Raw genomic sequence first — 22,545 nt, forward strand, 5'->3', positions numbered from 1 at the left:
TTACTGTAGTAATCTGCATTTTTCTTGGGCAGTGTGGTTTTGCTCATGTGAAGCTCAAAAGCAAATCTGTGCAAGCATGACAGATTTCACAGAGATCATAGAGCCTTATACAAATATCATGTATTGAACATCCAAACATATCAAATAAACTGTTAACTGTCATCCTTAATGGTTAATAGAGGAAGAAGCTAGGAGATGAAGGGTGTCTGAAGAATGATGAGTCTGAAAATGGGCAGCAATGTAGGGAAAATGTGCAGAGTTCTTTTTATGCAGACTGAATGAGTGGCAAATGTTTAAATGGACTGTCTCAGAAGGTCCTCAGCATGTGTGATGAAAGGGTGTTTGGACAAAATGTCCTTGATGCTTGCCTGTTCTCAGGGCTACTCACTAAGGCACATTGACAGTTTGTATTGTAGCCCTTTACAAGCCATCAATAAAGTATCTTTGATTCCGTTCTTGTTAGTTTAATGTAGATAGCAGCCTATCATTTTTGTGAAAAAAATAAATAGGCTGTAGCCATGATGATTTTGTTCCACTACCTAGCCCTAAAGACCCTCCCACATACTTCAACAGCCATATCCTGCAGTGCATGCCAACATCTTCTCTCTGACTTGCCCTCTTCACAGCCAGCAACAGGACGGACAGATAGGGTGGGGTCCACAACAGGTGGATAGAGCAAAAAAGAAAGAAAGAAACACAACAAATATTAAATAGAGCTGAGAAAGGAACAAATGGCATGACAGATGATGCCGTTATGAGGAAAGCAGTGACTCACTGAATTGTCATTGCCATGTGTTTGCTTTTTATTATGTGAAGTAAATTCCTCTGTTGAATGTACTCGGTAAATCCAGAATGTTTTTGGAGCAGTATTATATTCTGGGGCGATAAACTTGTATGTTGCGTCACACAAAAATATTGAAACAAACAGAAACAGTTTTGGGACTGACATGTCTAGAATATCTTGGCACAAATACTCCAAAGCTGACCTATTTACACGCTGTATTTCACAGAGGTCATACTGTGGTAAAAAAAATGGGCATAAGTACTTGTTAACACTGATAAACTAACGGCACAAAAGAATAGACTGCTTGCTTAGCGCATTCAATTGAATGAAAAATATTTCTGATATGGACCTCTGTCATTCAGAATAGGCAATGAGAGAATTAAATAGTATGGTGTTAAGATGTCATTTTTATTTTACACCAACCACAATAAGCATAACTTAGTCATTGGTGTCACAGGAAAAAAACACCAGAACACATGTGCACTCCTACATGCTATACATTAGAATGACCACCAACCAATTATAGCAGAGCATACATCTGACACTTTGAAAAACCTTGATTATTAATAGAATCTGCTGGAGTTTTGTTGAATATAAACAATGTTTGCTTATAATCCTCAATATTTGGGCCTACCAAAAATGTAAAAAGAGTACCTTCAAAATCAAACATCTGCAAAGCTTGCTCCTTTTCAATATTTTAAATTCTGCATTGTTTATATCCATGTTAATTAGCTTGCAGTCTTCTTCTCTGCCTTTATTGGCCCATTGTTGCGTTTGACCCAACATAAATGGGATGGTGTTAAAACCATTTGCAGGACTCTGTGCGCGCGCGCACTGCCGCGCAGTCAAACAATTCATATGTTACCTTCAATGTATAATTCATTAAATTATAAAATGTCCTGGGTTTTGTTTTTTGACATGACATGCTGTAAATGACTTGATTTCATCAGGTACGGCATATGATATTGTGTGTACACTATTGTTTCCGACCTGAAATTGTAATGATGAGTGCACACAGACTGCTAAACCAACCAGAATGTTTGTTATTCTTTGGTTGAGCATTCCTTTGCACACATTTAATGTCCTTTAAGCTTCTCTGTTCTCTTGACAATCTCCCCCTCTTACACTCCCTTTTACCAACTTCAAACTCGCCTCTTTACTTCTCCCTATATTCCCTTAACCAACCTAATTTCCCATACCGAAGACTTCTCCCTCTTATACCTACCTGTATGGCTGCTCTCACAGTGCTCAGTGGCAACAGCTGCTCATGTTGTGATGCTTTGGCAGACCCAATGAGTGGGGCTTCTTTATGGTAAGCAGTAAGATGGGGCTGATGTTTTTATGGTGGAGGTTGACCCATCTAAGGAGATTGTGATCTTGTGGTGGCACGTAGTTCAACTCCTGGTCCTTGACTCCCTGCAGGATCAGCAGGCTCTCGTAGAGCTCCAAGATGTAGAGGAAATGGTCGGTGTCTCTCTGCAAATCAAATCAAGTTTTATTTATATAGCACATTTAAAAGCGATTTTTGGTCCAGCCAAAGTGATGTACATGTAATAAAAACACATTACTACAATCACAATAAAAGACAATAATTTACAACAGAAATATAAAAAACAAAAACACAGGGAATATTCAGGTGTCATGCTCCGCTCTGACTAGAAGGCCAGGGAGAAGAAGTGTGTTTTTAGTGAGGATTTAAAAAACCCTAGTGTCTCGGCCGACCTCACATGGTGGGGCAGAGTGTTCCAGAGCCTAGGGCCAGCTGCTGCGAAGGCTCTGACCTCGGGTTTTGAGCCTGGTCTTGGGCACCATTAGCAACAGCTGGTCAACAGACCTTAAAGCTCTGGCTGCATTTTGGACTAGCTGCAGGCGTTTAATTGAGGCCTGGTCCATACCCACATACAGAGCGTTGCAATATACCAGTCTTGAAGTTACAAAAGGCATTAATAACCCTTTCTAGATCTTTAAAAGATAAATACGACTTGGTTTTGGCCAATAATGTTGTTTTAAAAAAGCAGGATTTGACTCCGGTGCTGACCTGCTTGTTGAATTTAAAAGTGCTACTGAAAGTCACTCCAAGGTTCATGACAGAGGGGAGGATGTTTTCATTGAGAGAGCCCAATGAAGATGCAGATGAAATAAATGTAGTTTGTTTAACTGCCACAAAGAACCAAATTAGAGGCTTAGCTTTCGTAAGAGGCCAACAAACTTTCTTGACTGTATGTATATGCATTTAAGTATCTTACTCCAGTAAACTAAATAATATAACAGGGGTGGAGCATATCTAATTTTGAATTAGATTTAAAATTCACACTGCCAGATGTGGAGGATGGACATATTCACAGATTTTATTTTTATATGTGAAATTTGTTTGCGTATTTGCAAAAATATTTTTAATGAGTGTACAAATATTTGTTTAATATTAGTGGGAAGTTATATACATGTACAGATTTCACATTCACACAAGGATCATTTATCTATTCACACAATCTATATTGAGACAAACAATGTGACTTAAATTATCATGAAACATTTTATAGAGACAGCAATTCCTTTATCTACATGACTGGCATACAACTTTATGTTGCAGGCTGTAATTTGGCACCTTCTAATTCAAAGGTCAAATTGTCATGGTATTGAAGTGTCACTTTGCATAAAACCGTCAGCTAAACAGAGAAGTAGTACGATGCATTGTCAACCAGTGGTTTGCGAGGATTTATTTTCTGCATTCAGATCTGTTATAAATCATTCAAGCAACACATTCATATACAGTCCCAGGTTATTGAACGTAACAAATGTGAACAAAATAAGCAAGACTTTCTAAGGTCTTAATCATACTGTTAAAAGAAAGATACAGTTTAAGTGAAAAAAGAGGGGGAAAACGTTTCCAGTCATTTAAAAATTCTGGTTCGTCAAAGAATGTGAGAATGCCAAGGTAGTATCTTGCATTCTCTCACAGATAAGATCATTTAATAATCAAAAAGGAGATCATCCAACTCTAAAAAAATGTACAGAGCCCCTAAAAGGAACAAAAAAAAAAAAAAGGTCGTGATAACGGGTGAAGTCACATAACATTTATTTATTTTTTTTTAATTAAAAAGTCGGGATAACGGGTTAGTATCTCGTGGGTACGAGAAAGTTATCGGTGCGCCAAGGAGGGAGTGGAGCACACCATTTAATTGCAGACTTTTATGTTTATGTGGGGAAATGACAGTGCATACATTATTTGAGATATATTTCGAACTCGGATAAGGACATTTCGGCCCGGGGTGTATGGCCATTTGTTTAAGCACCGGATTAGCAAAACGGGAGAGTCTGTAATCCAGTGCCTTGATCTATGAATTCAGGTCCGTGACTCCCACAGCTAGCTAGCTAGATATATATATATATATTAGGGCTGTCAAACGATTACAATTTTTAATCAGATTAATCACAGTTTAAAAATTAATTAATTAATCACCATTCGAACTATGTCCAAAATATGCCATTTATTTATGTATATTGTTGTGGGAATGGAAAGATAAATGAAAGAAGGCGGATATATTTATTTAACATACAGTATTCTATGTTTATTATAAAAAAATTCTGCGTGTCAAAATGAAAGACAACCCACACACACCTATCAATCATCAAACTGGGGTCTTAATTAATTACGTGTTGATTTCTATCAACGGGTGAGTACTTCAGGAAAGTCGACAGAGGGGGGGGGCGGCGGCTAGTGGAGTACTTCGTGACCACAGTGTGAACGTTGTGATCAGCTGTTTTAGCGCAGTTCTCCAGTGAAGGGGGGAGTCTCCCTCCGCCGCCGGTTGGCGTAGTTTTGGCACAATTCCGTTGTACAGACCGACGTTAACAGCAGCCCTGTCTGTGCACACGGAGACCGACTATGTCGTCCGGTGATCTAACCGCCTTCTGGAAAAGCTTCACAAGTATGTCGGTACACAAATGCGCTTTGTGACACAAGTGACGGTACGCATTTCAGATTACGCACATAACCTGCATACCAGTTATGTGTTTACCGTCGGGACTTCCTGCAACAACACCACGCCGTTATCAAAGATGTTCTATTGAGAAGACGATCACTACGTGACAAAAGTTTTCAAAACCGTGGCTACTGAAATCAATCTTACTAACTGCTGTCTGTGCAATTTACTCCGCGAGTTGGCAGACTTTATTTTGCTTACTTTAACATCATTTTTCATGGTGGGGCTAAGACATTTCTTGGTATGGGTGTAGCCTACCCCAGCCATACCCTGGCGCTGCCACTGGTGGCACGTATGGGGCGGGCCATTCTGCACATGCGTTTAAATGCTGTTAAATATGTTAACGCAATTAATTCAAAAAGTAATTACCGCCGTTAACGCGATAATTTTTGACCGCACTAATATATATATATATATATATATAGCAGATATTATATATATATATATCTATATTATATTTCTTATATTATATATTTATATATATATATATAAGCTATAATATAATATTAAATTATATATATATATATATAATATTATATATATATAGCGATATATATATATCTATATATATATATATATATATAGCTATATATATTATATATATAGCTATATATATATTATATATATATATAATATATACTATAATTATATATACTTATATTATATATATATATATATGCTATATATATATATCTATATATATAGCGAATATATATATATATATATATATATCCATATCTATCTATATATAGCTATATATATATATTTATATATATATCTCTAATATTATATAGATATAGCTATATATATATATAGATATAGCTATATATATATATAGATATAGCTATATATATAGATATATATATATAGATAGCTATATATATAGCTATATATATAGCTATATATATATATATATATATTGTGGACAATATTGCGATTGCGATTTAATTAACAAAGTATAATATGTACTTGCTTGGTCAGGGAAAGGAAATAGCACAGAAAAAGGATCATTTTGAAATCTGTATTTCTCAAAGAATCATAAACAAATACAATAACAAAAGTATCTTAGTAGTAGGCTACTGTTTTGAAAATAATTTAGAATTTGACACAAAAATTAATTAATCTTCTTTTTTATGCATAATTTCTGCAATACTATACAGTACATTTAAGAAAACATACATATTTTCATAAAATAAGACATCTGAACAAATGAACAAATGAGGATGTAACAGAAAAAAAAGCAAGTAGCAAAATGGGGCATATGTTGTGTAACCTCTACAATTGGAACAACATATATGTTAAATACAAGTGATACCCAAAGAGTCGCCATATTACAGATGTAGCATTTTTTTTGACAACCATTGAACCTGAAAAGGATATTGCATTGTTTTTGTTCCTTTCATTGCTATTGTATACATTTCTTAAAGGTCCCAAGTCATGCTTTTCCGGTTACTACCCGTTAGGGCTGCACGATTTGGAGAAATAATCTAATTGCGATGTTTGAAAGATATTGCGATTGCGATTCGCGATATTTGTTTTTAAGCGACCCAACTGAAGTTTATTGTAAAATGCGGCCATTCTCCGGCTAGGAAGGTTATATCAACGTGCTCCCGTCTCTAGCACCCCCGCAGCCCGAGCTACAGGTGAAAGAACTAAAGTTACATGAAACTTCCGTTGGGTTGCTTTAAAGTCAAGCTTCAGTTTAAGATTCACCCTGTAATAGATGTGAAACATGTGATGGAGCATTGCTAACCTGACTCAGATGGTTTGTTTCACCTAACCATCTAGGAAAGCTCCATTGGAAGCCATTTGGAAAGGGCAGGCACTTTCAAAAATACTTGGCAGGTGATTGGATCAATCTGTCTATACCTTCTATCATGGGCCACTTCTGATTGGTTAACAATGGCTGGTACATGTGGAGCACAGCACTTCTGATTGGTGTGGATGACTGACACACAAGAAGAACAGAACACAAAAAATTAAACAAAAAAATAAGAAATTGCAGGCTTTACGATTTGATAATCCCATCATTTCAAATCGCGATTTCGATTTAAAATAGATTATTTTCTGCATGTAAACGGCCTGCAAAGTCACAAACCCTCAAAGTACACCCTGTAGCGAGTAAAAACTCTAACATAGAAAAGACCTGTCTATGCTTCCCCAGAACACCTCGTTTTCCATTTTTTTCTTCCCGAGTATAGTGACCATACCCAGGTCCAAATGGACCAATCCGTGGAGCTCCTCACACACACACTCTCTCAGCCACTGCTCCGCGGATTTCTCAGCCTGAGACAGCGAGACATGGCGAAACTCAGCCTGAGCACACACAAACTCACTGAGCTGTCTCGCAGACCCCACGCAGCAACCAGGAAACGACACCAGTAATCCAGCTCACACTGTCCGCTCAAAGGGCGCAGCAGCAAGCCCTGCAACGTCCCGCCAACACGGCACCCAGACCCCACGCAGAATTGTGTTTGTAATTACTGGTGTCATTTTATGGTTGCCAACGCCATTGTAACACATAATCACTGATGTTCCGCTGTAACGGTGGTGGACTCATCAGAACAGAGTGGGCGAGCTGACCAATCAGAGCACAGTGGGTTCATAGGGAGGGGGGGGGGGGGGGCAGGAGCTCCAACAAGCCGTTTAGGACAGAGAGTGAATACACATACTATACAGAGTATGAGAAACCAATGTGATTTTGGAACATTGAACAATGTAAATCCATTCTAGTAGAGCTCAACAATAGAATTATGATCTGTAGAACTGGCCATGTCATGGGACCTTTAAGGGTAATTTAACTCAACTTCCTGTTTTATTTAGACATGCTTTTATTTTGAAGGCAACTTTGTTCTATTAACAAGAAGCTACTGTTCCCTAGGGATGGGTATCGTTAAGGTTTTAACGGTACTACTACTTTTATCGATACCGCTTATCGGTCCGGTCTTTTAACGGTACTCTTATCGGTTGGTAAACCAACTAAACTAATTGTGAACAAAACTAACATTGCTTTTTATTTAAATAAAATACAATTTTACATCAAAAGAAACAACAATGCTTTAACAAATCATATTAAATAATCTGAAGACAGAATAGCTGAAACTTTAACAAAATAAATAACTCAGTTACCTCTAATCATTAACCCATGTTTGTATAATGTAGTTAACTCCGTGTGTTGCTGCTAGCATACATAATACCTGACGTGGAAAAGTTACTCATGGATGGGGCACTACTAGAAAAATAGTCGAACCCGGTGTATTTCTCTGTCTCAATGTGGTGCACTTTTGCTAAATGTTTAGACAAACTGCTCGTGTTACCGCCCTTACATGCTAAACTCTTATTGCGCTTTTGGTCACGAGGATTGTCCACATCGAGACGGGTAAAGTTCAATCATACCTTGAAGCGCGTTCTCTCTGCCATCTCCTCCGTGTGTTGCTGCATGTAGCAGCTGCGTGTGTGTAAACTGCCCCGCCCCCTCCCAAGCAGGTGGGGGAGAGAGAGAGATCTCTCGACTGGATTGGAAAGATCGAAAATACTAAAAATAATCATAGACGCATTTTGCAGTCTTTTTGCGTATTAGAAACGGAGTTGGCGAAACTAAAACTGCAATATAATGTTTGTGTAGCAATAATACATACGACATATTTTGTACATGTCTCCAGTACCGATAAAAAGACCGAACGTCGGAGCTTAACGGTACCACGGTCTTTAATAATTCAGCCCCGGGGCCCGTTTAATACCGGGGCTCGGTACCCATCCATACTGTTCCCAAAGAAAAAAACTTGACGGAGATGAACGGATATAAAGTAAATACATTAACAGAGATATATACATTTAAATAAGGCGATATCAAAAGGTTAGTGTTAACTGTAATATAAAAATGTGTCCTCCTGATTCATTTACACTGTTTTATAACTCTGCGGCAACAGTGGAGTATAAAAGAGTCTGTAGCCTGTTATTGTCTCATACCGCACTGTCAATTAATTCAAGTAAATATATAAGTTGTCATGAACACAGTTCTGCCCATCGGACAGAGTGCTGTGCCTCCCGTCATCATTAATGGACGTCTCTTTAAAATGACCGCTCAGAGGAGAGGATTTCTAATTCCTCTAAACACCTGCTGCTTCCACTCCTCTCTCCTCGACTCCTCTGCTCGCATCTCCTGTGGGCGGGACTAAGACACGAGGATAGGAGTTGAGGAGGGGAATTACAGAAATTAGAAACCTTCTTGGTGTTCCGTTTCCTGTTGTTAGCATTCCAGCTTCACAGTAGCATGCATCTAGCACGTTCTTGTGTGTGTAGTTCAATGGAAAATAAAGTGTTGAGTTCCATATTAAACACACCGCCTTTGACTCCCATTCATCGGCTCTACACCACGCACATTTTTAAATGTAATTCAATCGCAGCCTATTGCGGTTATGTTATCGCACAAGCTGATATCGCAATTTCGAGTCGATTAATCGTGCAGCCCTACTTCTAAACCAATCATACAAAGCAATCAACCAGCCTGGTTTGGATTGGTCACCATACAAAATAGGAACTAAAATCGAGTCAGGACTGCAGTAGAAAATCGCAGGTGACAACATTCCCTCAAATCAGAACTTCATCGCCAGTCAGGAAACTGGCTCATACATTGACTTGCTGTAATCTTATTGATGGAAGAACTTTGATCCCGGCCTAGAATTTTAAAGTTTGGACTTCCGTGGGAATTAAGGCTGTACTCTGTAACTCTAACAAACCCTGTGAACTGGTATTGAACTAATTCAGAATATAAATTGGAAAAATAAAGTCAGTTGTCTATCAGTCTTGAGTTGCAAGTATGCACATGCTTTTCCACACTACCACATTCTTTGGTCATCACTCATTTAAGGTTATTGTTTGGATGTCAATTACGGAAGAATTATATCCCAATAAAAACAGAAACAACAAGACACATAAGATTAAGTGAATCTACTTACAAAATAATCACCAGAATTTCAGGGCATCATAATAGCAGAAAACCCTTGTTTTTGTTTGCTTAAATCGTCATCGTTTTTAATTATTTAAAGTTTTAAAAATGTCTCCTACCTGTTTGTTTCTCTCAAAAAAAGAAATCCCTGTATCTTCTCCTAAACACATTTGGTTGAAAACCTATGAGTTTATCCAATGTTTTCCCGCCCTGTCTACCTATTTCACCTCACTTCATCCTGACGGGTGGGGCTGTGAGGTAAAGGCAGGTAGATCTGGCAGCTCACAACTAAGCCGCTCCCTTATACGTGTAACTGCTTTACCAGAGTTTACTCTGCCAACTGTCAAAAATACCAGAGTCTTCCGCTGCTTGTAACTTAAAAGAAAAGGGTGGATTGCTGTGTAATCTTTTCTTTTGTGTGAGTGTAAAAATAATGAAGGCAGAATATTACACACACACTTTTTCCTCGTACCAGTTCAAACACTGATTTATGGGGACACACCTTTCCCTTTGCCGTAGAGAGACAGCAGAGTGCTTGAACTGATCATTATATTTTCAGCTACATTTCTGACTATTTAGAATTCAGTTTTGGAGCAGTCACCATGCAAAACATGAAAATATATTATTGGAATATTAAAGGCTTGGGAAACCCCATAAAAAGGAATAAAGTATTATCTCTTCTTAAAAAAGACAAAGCTGATGTGGTCTTCTTACAAGAAAACTTTCTCTCAGATACTGAACATCTTAAATTGAAAAGAGATTGGATAGGTCAGGTGTATTTCTCATCATATAAAACCCATAGTAGAGGGACAGCTATTGTGATAAACAAAACTTGCCCATTCGAATTAGAACAATTAGTTACGGACCCAAATGGTCGGTTTGTTTTGGTTGTTGGTACTATTTTTGGAACCCCAATCACCTTTTTAAATATCTATGCTCCCAATATAGATGAACCAATGTTCATGTCAGACATGGTGCTGCTCTTCAATGAAAATTGTAAAGGATTAGGACTGATGGGCGGCGATTTTAACTGCACTCTTAACCCTACATTAGATAAATCTAACCAATCCAAGAGCCACAATCTTAAATCCTCAAAGGTCCTTCAGGGGCTTTGTGCAGAATGCGGCCTATGGCGTCAACTAAATCAGGATGTCAAAGATTACACTTTCTTTTCAAATGTCCACAACTCTTATTCTAGAATAGATTATTTTTGTATTCCCTCAAAATACATGCATAGGGTAAAAGAATGTAAAATTGATTCCATTAATATTTCAGATCATGCAAGAGTTCATTTAACTATTCACTTGGAGAGTGGAGAATTGGTATCCAGGCGCTGGAAATGTGATAACTCCTGACTTAGACGAAAAATAAAAATTAAAAATGCGAATGTGGATAATTTACTATATAAAAGAAAACAATGACCCCTCTATAGATCCGAATATTATTTGGGAAGCTGCAAAAGCTACTTTAAGAGGACTTATCTCATACACATCTTTTAAAAAACGTGAAAAAATTAAGCTCAGACAAGAACTTGAAAGAGAAGTAAACAGATGTGAAGTACTTCATAAATCCGCATCAACAGATGAAAACTGGAAACAATTAAACACAGCCAGAGCTAAATTAAATATTGACTTAACAAATGAAATCATAACACAAATGAATCTTATCAGACAAAATAATTATGAATTTGGCAATAAACCAAGTAAACTACTTGCCTATCAATTAAAGAAGCAGCAAGCAGAAAGGGCTATAAAGGCAATTCGTCTGAAAGACAACAAGATAACCTGCCACCCAAAACAGATTAACCAGACTTTTTATGAATTTTATAACAAATTATACAAATCTCAAAGTGATTACTCACAAGATGAACTGGACTATTATCTCCATAACATTAATTTACCTACATTATCTGATTTAGATCAAGCGTATCTAAACTCATCAATTACAGAAGTAGAAGTTTTGGCTGCATTTAAATCTATGCCTATAAATAAAAGCCCAGGGCCAGATGGCTTCTCGGCAGAACTTTATAAAGAGTTTTGGACTGAATTTCAACCTATATTTATGTCAATGGTTAACAACTTCTCTCACTACAAAACACTTCCTCAATCAATGAATCTTGCATATATTACTGTACTACATAAAGATGGGAAAGACCCCTTGAATTGTTCTTCATTTAGGCCTATAAGCCTCTTGGATCATGATTATAAGATTATCACCAAATTATTAGCAAAACGACTGGAAATTATTTTACCTAAACTAATTAGTCCTGATCAAAGTGGAATTTTATTTTGGCTATCTTGAACAGGTTAAATATGGGCTCTCGGTTCATAGAGTGGGTCAAATCAATTTATAAAAATCCTAAAGCAGCGGTTATCACTAACTGCAGTTCCTCAGATTTGTTTCCACTAACAAGGGGGACAAGACAGGGATGTCCTCTGTCACCTTTGCTTTTTGCAATTGTAATTGAACCACTGGCGTCATGTGTGCGAGACAACATAAGTATTAAAGGAGTGAAGATTAACACAACATTTCTCTGTATGCTGACGATATCATTCTTTACTTAACAGACCCAGAAAATTCAGTACCACATCTGCACGACACGATAGAGCAATTTGGAAGATACTCAGGATATAAAATGTATTTTAAGAAATCGAATGCTTGTTTCTTAAATATGACGCCAACAGCAAATTTGGAAAAGTCTTGTTCTTTTAATTTGTCACCAGGTGGCTTTAAATACTTAGGAATAAATATAACACCACACCTGGATAATCAGTTTAAAGAGAATTACAATCCGCTCATTGACAAAATCAAACAGGATTTATCTAAATGGTCCACATTACCAATATCACTGCTAGGAAGAATCAATGTCATAAAAATGAATATTCTACCGAGATGTATTTTTCTTTTTCAAATGTTACCATGCTATTTATCCGCTGACTATTTTAAATCTCTCAATAGACACATCTCAAAATGTATCTGGTGTAATAAAAAACCAAGAATCAAGTTAATTACCCTTATGAAACCAGAAACTATGGGGGGTCTTGGTCTTCCGAACTTTCAACACTACTTCTGGTCGGCTCAATTAAGAAATGTACTATCTTGGTCTCTGGGAAGAAAGGATTCACTATGGGTTCAGATAGAAGCCAATACCTTTGACCCGTTGCCAGTGGAAACTCTTATATTTGTTAAAGACTTCAATAAGGTGAAAAATATGGCCAAATGTTTTACAGTGGTCAATACACTTTTAGCCTGGAGGGACTGTACAAAGAAAGTTCATGTTAACTCAGGTATTTCGATATTTTCTCCTATTTTGAACAATCCTGATCTTAGCAAATATTTGTTGTCAATTAATATAAACAAATGGACGAAATCAGGTATAAAGCAATTGAAACATTTGTTCCACAAAGATATAACATTGAAATCATTTAATGATTTAAGAGCAGAATATGACATTTCAAATAAGGATTTTTTCAGATACTTGCAAATTAGGAACGTGATCCACTCAATTATTAAAAGCAATAAATTGAGATCGGGATTGTTGGAAGAGAAGGAGATATTGATGTCATCGAGCACGATCAAAGGTAAAATTAGAGAATTGAATGCAGTTTTTTCTAAAAGAGCTCAGTCATCCTTTCTAACTTAAAAAAAGATCTGGGAAAAGGACTTGGAGATACAGATAGATGAAACTACTTGGCTGAATATCTGTGAAAGAACACATTTTCCATTCACAAGCAATAAAACCAAAGAAGCAAACTTTACATTTCTCAACACATTTTACCTCACACCCATAAAGATCCATAACATTTCCAAAGAAAACTCTCCAAAATGTGCGAGATGTAAAGTAAAAGGAGGAACATTTATGCATCTGTTTTGGGACTGTGATCTCTTGAAACATTTCTGGGATTCGATTCATGCGCTCACAAAAGCCGTTTTAGGAATCGAAATGAGCCAAAATCCATGTTTTTTCCTGTTAAATGACATGCCAAACTTTAAACTGAACCCCAAACATTACTGAATACTAATCACAATAACAGATTTTGCCAAGAAATGTATACTTTTACTCTGGAAGAATGAACGTCCTCCAACATTTAAACTTTTCATTGATCAGATAACACATTTTTTACCTCTGGAGAACATGACATTGGAAAAATATAATCGTGGACAGGACATATCTTTCAAGCTCTGTGGTTGCCATTGTTTTCTTATTTGGAAAATATATCTGAGATATGACCAGTGATGGAATGGTGCACTCTGTGGCTATTTTTCCTGACGGCCGGAAATACTAGTTGTGTTGTCATTTTCTATATTGTCGCTGTATTGTATAATTAATTGTATAATTATTTGATTGTTTTACTTTGATGTGGGTTTATTTATTTTTTCCTTTTTTTTCCCATTTTATGTTTATTTTCATGGCTCTGTTGTTTAAGTTATATTGATAAGCATTATTTTTTTTGCGGGTGGAGGGAGGGAGGGGGGAGTGTAGTGAGTGTACTCTGATATTACAATATAAATGAAATGGTATCGATTACTGTACACTATAATGAAATAAAAAGACTTGTAAAAAAAAAAAATTCAGTTTTGGTAAAAGAGTCTAGAGATCTGTAGACTTGAAATTCTACAGGACTGTGGGGACGGTCGCGGGAGTGGGCGTTTGACAAAATTATGACTTATGAGAACCCCTCTGGATTAGCTGGACATTACCCAAACACACTAGGGGTGTAACGGTATACGTACCAAAATTATTCGGTATGGGCCCTTCGGTTCGGTACACATGTGTACCGAAGCGTTCCGAACGAATAGAACGCTAAACGTAACAAATTGAGAACGTGAACAACATTTTGGAAGTAATCTCAGGTCAGTGAAATTTTCTCATATTGGGTTCAACGCGTCATAGAGCGACCAAGTCATTTCATTGGACGAGAGGCATACTATGAGAGCTGGTCACAGGGATACGTTCAAATGTAGTCAGTAATTTGAGGAACTGTTTAAATGGCGAACGCAGATAAAGTTGAGCTTGAAAATCCTCCTGCAACATTGAAGTCTCCGGTTTGGGAACATTTTGGTTTCGCAGTTACGTACAAGGATGACGGACAAAGACAGGTGGACCGAACCAAAGCTGTTTGTCGGCATTGTTCAACTAAAATTGGTTACGCGGCTGGCAATACATCAAACTTACACACTCATTTGAAAAGGCATCACACGAACGTGAATATCCCCGGTACCAAAACAAAAAAGACTGAAGTGCAAACCCAACTCCCACTAGCATGTACGCCTCCACCACTCGTAAAAAATTCAGACCGAGCCAAAGCTATTACAAACGCCAAATATCCTTATGTTGCCATGTTAGCAAAGCGCTGGCTGTATCTGCTACCTCTGTCCCTAGCGACAGGGTGTTCTCCACAGCAGGAGACATTGTTAGTGCCAGCAGATCTGCCCTTTCGGCAAGCAATGTGGACAAGTTCATTTTTCTTAAAAAAAACATGAAAATACAATGACAAGCCTAATGTCAAGCTCGCTGCTTAGGTACTAGTACAGTACAGTACAGTTCAAATACAGATTATTTCAGTTCATCGAAATGCTGCACCTTAAATGTTTATTATTATTATATTTTGTATTTATTTGAGTGAATATTCACAGTTTAATAATAATTAAAACAAATATATATATATTTTAATATAATGTATTTATTTTGGCCCCGTTTAAAGAGGGATGTGTCTTGGCATATTAAACGAAAGGTAAACCAAATCGGGGTGAGAAATCCGCTCCACTGTGTCCCATCCCTGCGAGTGTACAGCCTTTTGAACGTTTAATCGTCTGGTCTTCAACCTTCCTAAATGTTCCCACACCACTCCGCTCCTCCGCTCACTTCACTGGCTTCCGGTAACTGCTAGAATCCACTTCAAGACACTGGTACTTGCATACCATGCTGTGAATGGATCTGGCCCTTCCTACATCCAGGACATGGTTAAACCGTACACCCCAGCGCGTGCATTACGCTCTGCATCAGCCAAACGACTCGCTGCACCCTCGCTGCGAGGGGGACCCAAGTTCCCATCAGCAAAAACACGTGGGTTTGCTATCCTGGCTCCAAAATGGTGGAATGAGCTCCCCATTGACATCAGGACAGCAGAAAGCCTGCACATCTTCCAGCGCAGACTGAAAACTCATTTCTTTCGACTCCACTTCGAGCGATATAATTACTAACAAAGAACTGCTAACAGAGCACTTATATACTAATAAAGGACTGGCTTATCTATAGCCAGTTGAGTAGCACTTGAAATGTTTGGCTCTATGAAACCTGATGTACTTATATGATTCTGTTTTCTTCAAGGTTGTGTCTTCCTGGTCGAATGTACTTATTGTAAGTCGCTTTGGATAAAAGCGTCAGCTAAATGCAATGTAATGTAATCGTTGAAGCCGTCACGCCATCGGAACCCCTTCGTATTTACATAGACCATGTAAACGAGGTCCGCCAAAGAGAAGTTGTCATTAGCCCAGGTAGGAAGGAAACATCGGTATGAACGAAAAACTGAGCAGCGCTCATTTAGTCCTGGAGGTCAGGTCCTGGTTTTGGTGCCAAGGGCTAGTTTGCCATTTCTGGAGAAACATTCCGGGACTTTCTATGTGCTGGGTCAAGGGACTGACCAAAATTGTCTCCTGTCCACACCGAAGCGTAGGAGAAGAGCTCCTAGTTCTTTTGGGTTTGCCTGATGGTACTATGCCATTTGCTCTGGTCTTCTAGATTAGTGCTGAACAATTAATCGATTTTAAATCGAAATTGCGATTTTAAATGATGCAATTATCAAATCGCAAAGCCTGCGATTTTTTTTATTTAAAAAAAAAAAAGTTGTTTTGTTTGTTCTTCTTGTGTGTCAGTCATCCACACCAATCAGAGGTGCTGTGCTCCACATGTACCAGTCATTGTTAACCAATCAGAAGTGGCCCATGATAGTAAGTGATAGACAGATTGATCCACTCACTTACCAAGTATTTTTGAAATACTTTTCCAAATGGCTTCCAATGGAGCTTTCCTAGATGGTTAGGTGAAACAAACCATCTCAGTCAGGTTAGTAATGCTCCGTCACATGTTTTACATCTATTACAGGTTGAATCTTAAACTGAAGCTTGACTTTAACCAGTTTAGCCCTGAGCCTGTTTTTCAGGTCTCAGGCTCGACAATATAATTCCCAGAACAAATGACCATATCTTCCCTTCTAAAAAGGGTTAAATTAATAATCTTTTTTCTCAAAGTAATGATAAACCTGTGAGTTGGATGTAGAAAAGTCAGAATCAATGTTTTTTATTTTAAAGAAAATTCAGACTGAACATAGTAAAAAACTGTAAATTATAGTGTCCGTCCAGCGTTTATTGTTTTATGCCAGTGTTTCTCAAACTTTTTCATACCAAGGACCACTTAACCAATAAAAAAGCACTCGCGGACCACCTAACTGCACAAATATCCAAAAACACATCGTTTTTTACAAATCGCCTGAAAATTGTACAAACAAGCGGCAACATGTGTGATGAAGGTGTTTATCTGGGTTATATCATGCAATCGAAAGTGAAACTTAAGCTCGCTCCATTGCGGAGATATTCCCGCGAGAGTGCGGAAAACTTAAATTAATTAATTAAAAATGTGAAATTGTACCAATATACTCACGGACCACTAGGGGGCGCTCACGGACCACCAGTGGTCCGCGGACCACACTTTGAGAAGCACTGTTTTATGCCATTAAAGACCACTTTTGACCAGACTACAACACAGGTGAGCCATGTTAGCGTTTTTAGCTACCTAGCGCCATATGTTTTGATGTCTGTTCTTGTTATTATCTCAGAGAGTTCGTATAATTGAGTGATAATGAAGGGTACCCCTCGATTCTGTGTCACCTCACGATGTGAAACGATGGGTTGGATGTGCAGCAAAGATAAATAATAAGGTTTTGTGAGTGAATTTCGGTGCAGTCATCTGTTAACATGTTTTGCTCGTTGCTAATTCAGAGGCTCAGCGTTAGCATTGTGGGGGTTTTTTTGAAAAAAAAAAAGAAAGTTAGATGAGTTTCTTCCCGTTACATGATATAAAACATTCATAGTTTATTAAATGAACATGATCTCAGACACTGTTTCCTGCAAGATGTTGCAGGAGGGCCCTGGTACCGGGGTCTCTCGGGCTTAACAGGTTAAAGCAACCCAACGGAAGTTTCATGTAAGTTTAGTTCTTTATTCGTAGCTCGGGCTGCAGGGGTGCTAGAGACGAGAGCACATTGATACGACCTTCCTAGCCGGAGATATGGCCGCATTTTACAATAAACTTCCATCGGGTCGCATAAAAACAAATATCGCAAATCGAAATCGCAATATCTGTCAGAAAGATCGCAATTAGATTACCCCAAATCGTGCAGCCCTATTCTAGATCTACTCTGTCCCTCTTAAATTGCTTCTTCAGGCGCTGGAATTGCTGAGTGGGCAGGGAGAGGTTTGTTGGCTGGTTTGAGAAGGAGTATAGACATCAGTGTGGAGTTTTTGAAGGCTATTGTAGCTGTATTGTTTTGGTGTGGAGAGGGCCGGTTAGGTAGTTAACGGTGTTCTTAATTGAACCCCTTTCTTTATGGGGGGGGGGGGGGGGGTGACGACCCGGCGTTTACCTGATGAGCTGCACCTGGGTTGAAAAGGCCTACAAGAAGAGAGCCCAGCCGGATACGTCTCTCTCTCACGGCCCCTACACACGGCGGCGTGCGTTGTCGCTTGCTATAGGGGGGGGCTGAAACTCGACCAACAACCAATCACATGAATCTCCCGCCCCAGACACACAAGCACGCGGTTTGATTGGCTAGAGCATGTACTGGCATATGATTCGATTGGCTGACGCCTCCATCGAGGCGTCAAAAGTAGAACATTGCTCTACTTTTGCAGCGAGCACCGCGAGAGAAGCTACGCTTTGCTCCCACAATGCAGTTTGGCGAATCGTGACGTCACCCCATTCAAAGTGAATGGGCAGAAGCGTTGAAGCGGCAACGCACGCCGCCGTGTGTAGGGGCCGTCACTCCTCTGGGCACTCTCTCCGTGCCAGCCTCGGGACCTGTTGCTGGTTCCATTGACTTATTTGTTTATTATAAATAAACGATTGTTATATTCTTACCATACGTCTCGCCTCCCTGCTTTTTGTTGCAGCCCAGGAGCCGGATTGTAACATTTCCTGGACGGGCTACTTTGTACAGACAAAGTTAATAATAATTGTAATATTCCAGTTATAAACGACATGAATCAAAGATGTGTTAATGTATTTTAGTGGTAAAAAAATTAATTCATCTTCATAATTATTCTATATACAGTTGAGGCCTAAATTATTAGCCCCTCAGGTGTTATGGAATATTTTCCTAAAATTCTTCTCAATGTTTCCAGCATTGATAAAAACTTGATATAATCAAACATTCACCAGTGCTATTTAGTAGCTTTTGGTACATTTTGGAAAATAAAATAAGTTTTTAGGCTATCAAATATAGTGAAAAATGGGTTGGTCAAAAATATTAGCCCCCATGTGAATTTTTGCTTTCAAAATACACCTAATCAATCGATCAGCTTTCAAACCACACCTAATCAACCAATCAGCTTTCAAGCCACACTTGAGCATCAATCAGCATAAAAGGACTCCAAGAAACAGGCACTTGAATACCTTATTGAGAGGGATTATAGTCAGGGGTGCACATAACTTTTTTGCCCTGGTTCTCTTGTCCCCTAATGTGTTTGAAGTTGTACGAAGTTCGGTCCCAGCCTCTCGTGTCCCACCACATACTTCCTGTAAATAAGTGAAAGATAGGCACGACTTTAAAACATTGACTAATTTCCATTCATCTATCAATGTGACACAAATCTGAACATTAACATGACTTTATTCAATTCATTAGCCAGCAATAAAAATAAAAATACATTATTAGCCCCTAAATAACATATTAGGGCCTAAAAGCAACTCATCACAGAGCAATAATTGATAAAAAAATCTACTATCACATTGACTCTTAGCATGCCATGTGTGCAGCAGCCATCAGCATATCTCATCCAAGGAAGAAAGCTGATGAGCATAGTAGGACTGTAATGTTAACCATATTACCAGTTGGCATCCTCATTTTGTTTCATGAATGCCATGGTAACGCTGCTCCTCTGTTCTAAAAACGACTACTACTAACTCTTATTCTGAGCATTTATCATGTCATGGTGCAGTAAATAACAGTCTACAAACTATGGCTTAAATAATATAGAGACACATAATATGTTTCAGTTTCTGGAATTTGACTAATCTTTCACAGCATTAAGAAAAGTACAATACTGTCACAGCCCCAGTGTACATGTATTGTTTCCCTCTACAGCCCAACACAGAAAGTGATTGTGATATGAAATACAACTTACCATTTTGGTTCGTGGGAAGAACGGAGGATCTCTCTCGGGCTCAGGGTTAGAAGCTTCTTTACAGGGAGCCTGAAATTGTAGCACAAAAAAAAGACACTGTTGTCACCTTGGTAGTGTTTGATCTGACTTATGTGCTGCAACAGTTATGGAGGTGTGTACATGCTGGATGAAGGCAATGATCTAATGTCTAGTCATGTCAACAGGTTGTAAAATCATCTGTCCTTACAAGGACTGCTGTCCCTACAAGACACCCTTTGACCAGACGGCCTTTATCTTTCTGTGTAGTATAACATTTAACCCGTTTCAATTTGACCCAAAGTATGGGGAAACGGAGCCCCTTACCAAGACGATAGTCCTGGTAAAACAGCTTCAATCTATACCAGTCAGCGACACGCAACAATGAGTGGAAAAACAATACATTGAAACGCACCATCTTGTCCCCTGATGTGTTTGGAGTTGTACTAAGTTCGGTCCCAGCCTCTCGTGTCCCACCACATACTTCCTGTAAATAAGTGAAAGATCGGCACGACTTAAAAACATTATTGACTCATTTCGTATTAATCAGGTGAAATTCAGAAAATAATGTTAACACAGCATCATTTTTTTGCAAATAAATCAAATCTGCTTAACTGAGCCGAGTGGTACCATGAAGAGCAATGGAGCAATGCAACACTTTTTCCCTGTCAGTTATGCAATGTCCTAAAGAGAACATAACCTCACTATTGAGCGACAGGGCTAAGCAGAATCCCCATAGTTGTATGTTATCTCCTCGTCTGGGAATAATTCCATTACAGCAAATAGGTACAAGTGAGGCATTTATTTTAATTGTGTAGCAGTCAGTTTATATTTTTGGCAGCACTGTTGAGCATTTTGAAAATGTATTGTCATGCCTCTGTGCAAGGCTTAGTCTTTCTATCTTTATAGCCAGAGGTGTAAAGTAACTAAGTTCATAAACTCAAGTGCTTGGGTAAAATGTTGAGTTACTTGTACTTTACTTAATTATTTCAATGTTTTGCTACTTCTACTCCTCTACAATTCAGAGGTAGATGGTGTACTTTTACTCCACTACATGTATGTAATACCTTTAGTTACTTTACAGATGTGGATGAATGATGTGAAATATAATCAAGTGTTAAATCAGACTTTAGTTCCACCTGGAGTAAATCCACCAGCTACCCTGCAGTATACAAAGTCATTCAAACTAGCTGCACCTTCACCAGCTTTGAGAACACTTTCATGATCAATCATTATAAAAACATATCATATAGATTATTCTGAAATGGACCAATCTGCACAATGACTACTTTTACTGTCGCTACTTTCACTATATTTTGATGAGAACACTTTTTTACTTTCACTTGAGGAACATTTTGAATGCAGGACTTTTACTGTAACAAAGTATTCCTACACTCTGGTACTTGTGCCTTAATTATTGTATTGGTGCATACATGAGGATATGGTAAACGTTCTTCAGCAAAGCTAAGACATCTGTTGGAGCGGCCACTTTAGTACAGTCAGCGACGTGCAGTCAGGGGAGGCAGGGGAGGCAGAGCCTCACCTGTCATACTCCAATGTAACAGAAAAACAACTAAAGAAAAACTAAATAGTAATAATAATAACATGTCTCCACTGATCTGTGTTGTAAGTGTGATTTATGTATGATTCCAATCGCTTTTTATAGTCAAAATCAGCATATTGGCCGAGCTCCGCTACAACTACATGGGAGCGATGAGGAGTGAGGCAGGGACGAGCTCTGCCTCACGTAAGCCCACAGTAACTGGCTGGAGCGCGGGCACTAATGTAGCGCGGGCACTTATTTTGTGAGCGCGCTCAAGCCAGTTACTGTGTGGTGAGGTGAGGCACAGATGAGCTCTGCCTCACCTCAGAATGCGTCACCCCACAGAAACTGTCTGGAAAGCGGGCCCTAAGCGCATGCCTGCACCATCTCACTGTATGTCACCAATGTAATGTTTGTAGATCCCTTTATTACATTTATCCTCGCCATCCATAGTCTCTAAATAACTTATTTCACGTATATATGATATTTAGGCCCGCTGGTCTCATCGTACAACGGCAATGAAAAAAGCACCAGGGGAGGCAGCCATAACCTCTGCCGCACTGAAGGGGGCGCACGTGAGCCCACAGGTTCTTGTTGCTACTGTTATTCTACGCAGAGACGGAACGCAAACAACAAACTAGACTTTTGAAACTAGAGGAAGATAAGGAGGACTTTTACAAAAATGTAATGGAGATTGTTGTCCAGAAGGATAGCATGGACTTCATCTTCAAGTCAAGGTAAGACCACAATTGTAATGAACATAGGATTAATTAATTACACAAAAATTAACGCGTTAAAAAAATTAACGCATTTTAATCGCACTTATTTTTGCACCGCGGAACGTTTCTCACTGGATGAGTTTCAGGCGTAC

The 22,545-nt window shown here is 38.6% G+C and overlaps 1 protein-coding gene across 18 annotated transcripts in view; it reads right to left on the minus strand.

Moving 5' to 3' along the window:
• The window catches only part of amot (angiomotin), a 106,994-nt gene that overhangs the window by 73,194 nt on the left and 11,255 nt on the right, over positions 1-22,545 (minus strand). For 6 of the 18 annotated variants that reach the window (XR_004568953.1, XM_034215546.1, XM_034215335.1 and 3 more), the window contains one exon: positions 616-2,260. The exons of 3 other annotated variants lie outside the window; for them this stretch is intronic. Coding sequence is in view for 10 of the 15 variants with exons in the window: in XM_034215546.1 (XP_034071437.1) it covers positions 616-738 (123 nt within the window). In the remaining 5 variants the exon portion in view is untranslated. Of the gene's footprint in view, positions 1-565; positions 2,261-19,385; positions 19,509-20,116; positions 20,186-20,546; positions 20,619-22,545 lie in introns of all 18 variants that reach the window. 9 more of the 18 variants (XM_034215255.1, XM_034215184.1, XM_034215404.1 and 6 more) reach the window with 5 other exon arrangements.

Source organism: Gymnodraco acuticeps, unplaced genomic scaffold, assembly GCF_902827175.1.
Source record: "Gymnodraco acuticeps unplaced genomic scaffold, fGymAcu1.1, whole genome shotgun sequence".
NCBI lineage: Eukaryota > Metazoa > Chordata > Actinopteri > Perciformes > Bathydraconidae > Gymnodraco > Gymnodraco acuticeps.